Below are 2236 nucleotides of genomic sequence, written 5' to 3'. Positions count from 1 at the left end.
CCCCCCCCCCCCCCCGCCGCCCCGCACCTTCCGCGGAGCTTCAAGGTCAGGGGGGAGGGGCGGCGCTTCCCTCGCCCTCCTCTCCCTCCCCTCCCCCCTCCCCGTCCCCCTCATCCCCCTCCCCCTCGGGTTCTCCCCACTTCAGCAGTTCTCCCTGATTATGCAACACACTGCAGACCCGCAGCGCACAAAGCCAGGACCGCCTGTCCAGGGACCCCGTTGCTCCTGCTCTCATGGCTCCCAGCGGCTTTTCCACTGTGCTGAGAACCCGCGCCCAGCCTTGATGCCGACCCTCTCCGGTGCTCGAGGTCTCCCCACAAGCCCTGGAGAACTCTACCTCCTGCAGACCCTCTAGCACCTCCCTTTCATCTCCCAGGTCTCCCACTACTCACTAGATTTGACCACCTTCAGCTCCAGCCCTATCTCCCTCCATGCACTCTGCTTCTGCCCCCACTCCCTTCAGTCATCCTGCAGCCTTGGGTCCTACCTTGTTCCGCACTGCCCTCTTCCCCCAGGCCCTAATCCTTTACGGGGGCCTTCCTCAGCCCCAGGACAGACGACCAGGAAGACACTGCATTGGAGACAGTGCCAGGGCGTCCACCAGGGGACACCTTCACAGGGACAAACTGCTGGCAGGCAGCATTATTCATGCCGGTAACTGCAGCTGTTCTCAAGGCATGAGATGGATCTCACAACCTCCAAGTCACAAGTGCACACCCCACACAATACAGGCTCTGGCTTCTTCAGGGTTACACTCAGCCTCTCAGACACTGTCAATCCTGGAGTCCCCTCAGGGTGGGCTGCATGCTGACCCAGGCCTGTGCCACCTACTCGTGCAGGGTCAGACATGCAGCCACCCAGAGCCACCCAGACACTCTCAGCTAGGGTCACCAGTCACATGGGCACAAAGCGGCCTCAGAGTCACATGGTCCCATGTAGTGGCACACAGGCAGGCACACACTCATACAGGGTCACACACAAGCGCACACAGTCACATGGCCACACGCAGTCACATGGCCACACACAGGCTCGCACACAGGCTTATGCCTCTTCAGGTCACACATTTTTTACCACCCCAGGCTGCTGGCACTCTCAGGCCCCTTGCCTGCATGCTAACAGTTGTCCTTGAATTTGGGCGCCCTTACACAAAGAGCCTCCCCCTGCCTCCAGCACTTTGGACTTCCCGGCCCACAGCCCACCTGCCCACACCCTTCTCCCTGACCCTGGATTCAGGGAGGAAGACACTGCTGCTGCCTCAGCTGGGACCTTTGCCCTGACAGGTGGGCCGCCCCCACTGGACCACACGGCTACTCCCTGGAGCTCATAGCACTTCCCTGATGGCCCTAGCAGGTGGTCCTGGAGGTGTAGCCAAAGAAGAGGAGAGGGCTCCGAAGCAGGCTCAGCTTTCTGAGTGTGGGTTTGCATGCATCGCTAAGTCCTGTCATGTCAGCAGGTGTCCATGCTGTGTCGGTCAGGGTGTGGGTCAGTGTGTACATTCAGGTACCTCCTGTTCGTGCCCCCTGTTCCCCACACTCTCTCCTGCATTGACACTCTCGCTGCCCAGCCTTGGCTCCGTTCTGGCCTACCTCTGCCTTCCCCTCTCCCTACCCCCCATCTCCCTCCCCTCCAAGCCCCACTCCAGCCACCGCCTCCTGCTGGTTCTGGTTCCCTCGGGTCTATTTCCTGGGGCCCCTGCTCCCTCCAGCCCCACACTCTGGCCCTCTACCCCTTCCGGCCCTGCCCTGGGCCCCTCACCGCCCCCAGCCTCATCCCAGCTCACACCTTTCTCCTGCAGTCGCTCGCCGAGGTCGCTTCGGGCGCGCCCGTAGGAGCTCTCGAGGTCTGCCGAGGAGAACGTGTCAAGTTTGACCTTCTTGACCAGGAAGGATCTGGGCATGATTCCTGCGGGGCTCCGGCGCTGTGGGCCTGCGGAGCCGGGACGCGGGGGGGGCTGCGGCCGCGGCGGGGCCCCGTCACCATCCGAGGAGCGGCGGAAGCAGCACGGGTCCCCACTCTGGCCTTTGGGTGCTGCCGCGCGAGTGCCGTCCTCTCTTCTGCCTGCCTGTCCTGCGTTTCCTCCTCTGCTCCTCGGGATCCCTTTTCTTCTCTCTATTCTCTTCTCTCTTCTCTCTTCCTTCCTTCCTTCCTTCCTTCCTTCCTTTCCTCCTCTGGTCCCGGCTTCCCAGCCCGCAGTGCCGCCCCTGGACAGGCGGGGGAGGAGGCTGGGAGGGCGGGG

The 2236-nt window shown here is 62.7% G+C and overlaps 1 protein-coding gene across 1 annotated transcript in view; it reads right to left on the bottom strand.

Moving 5' to 3' along the window:
• SCRT1 (scratch family transcriptional repressor 1) overlaps positions 1-2007 on the bottom strand; it is a 3363-nt gene extending 1356 nt beyond the window's left edge. Inside the window, exon 1 of the mRNA XM_007464542.1 lies at positions 1783-2007. Coding sequence (XP_007464604.1) covers positions 1783-1897 — 115 coding nt within the window. The 5' untranslated portion in view covers positions 1898-2007. The remainder of the gene's footprint in view (positions 1-1782) is intronic.
• Between the last annotated feature and the right edge of the window lie 229 nt (positions 2008-2236).

Source organism: Lipotes vexillifer, unplaced genomic scaffold (assembly GCF_000442215.2).
Source record: "Lipotes vexillifer unplaced genomic scaffold, Lipotes_vexillifer_v1.1 scaffold394, whole genome shotgun sequence".
Classification (NCBI taxonomy): domain Eukaryota; kingdom Metazoa; phylum Chordata; class Mammalia; order Artiodactyla; family Lipotidae; genus Lipotes; species Lipotes vexillifer.
The sequence above is the reverse complement of the archived record's forward strand: the minus strand, read 5'-3'. Positions and strand labels throughout refer to the sequence as shown.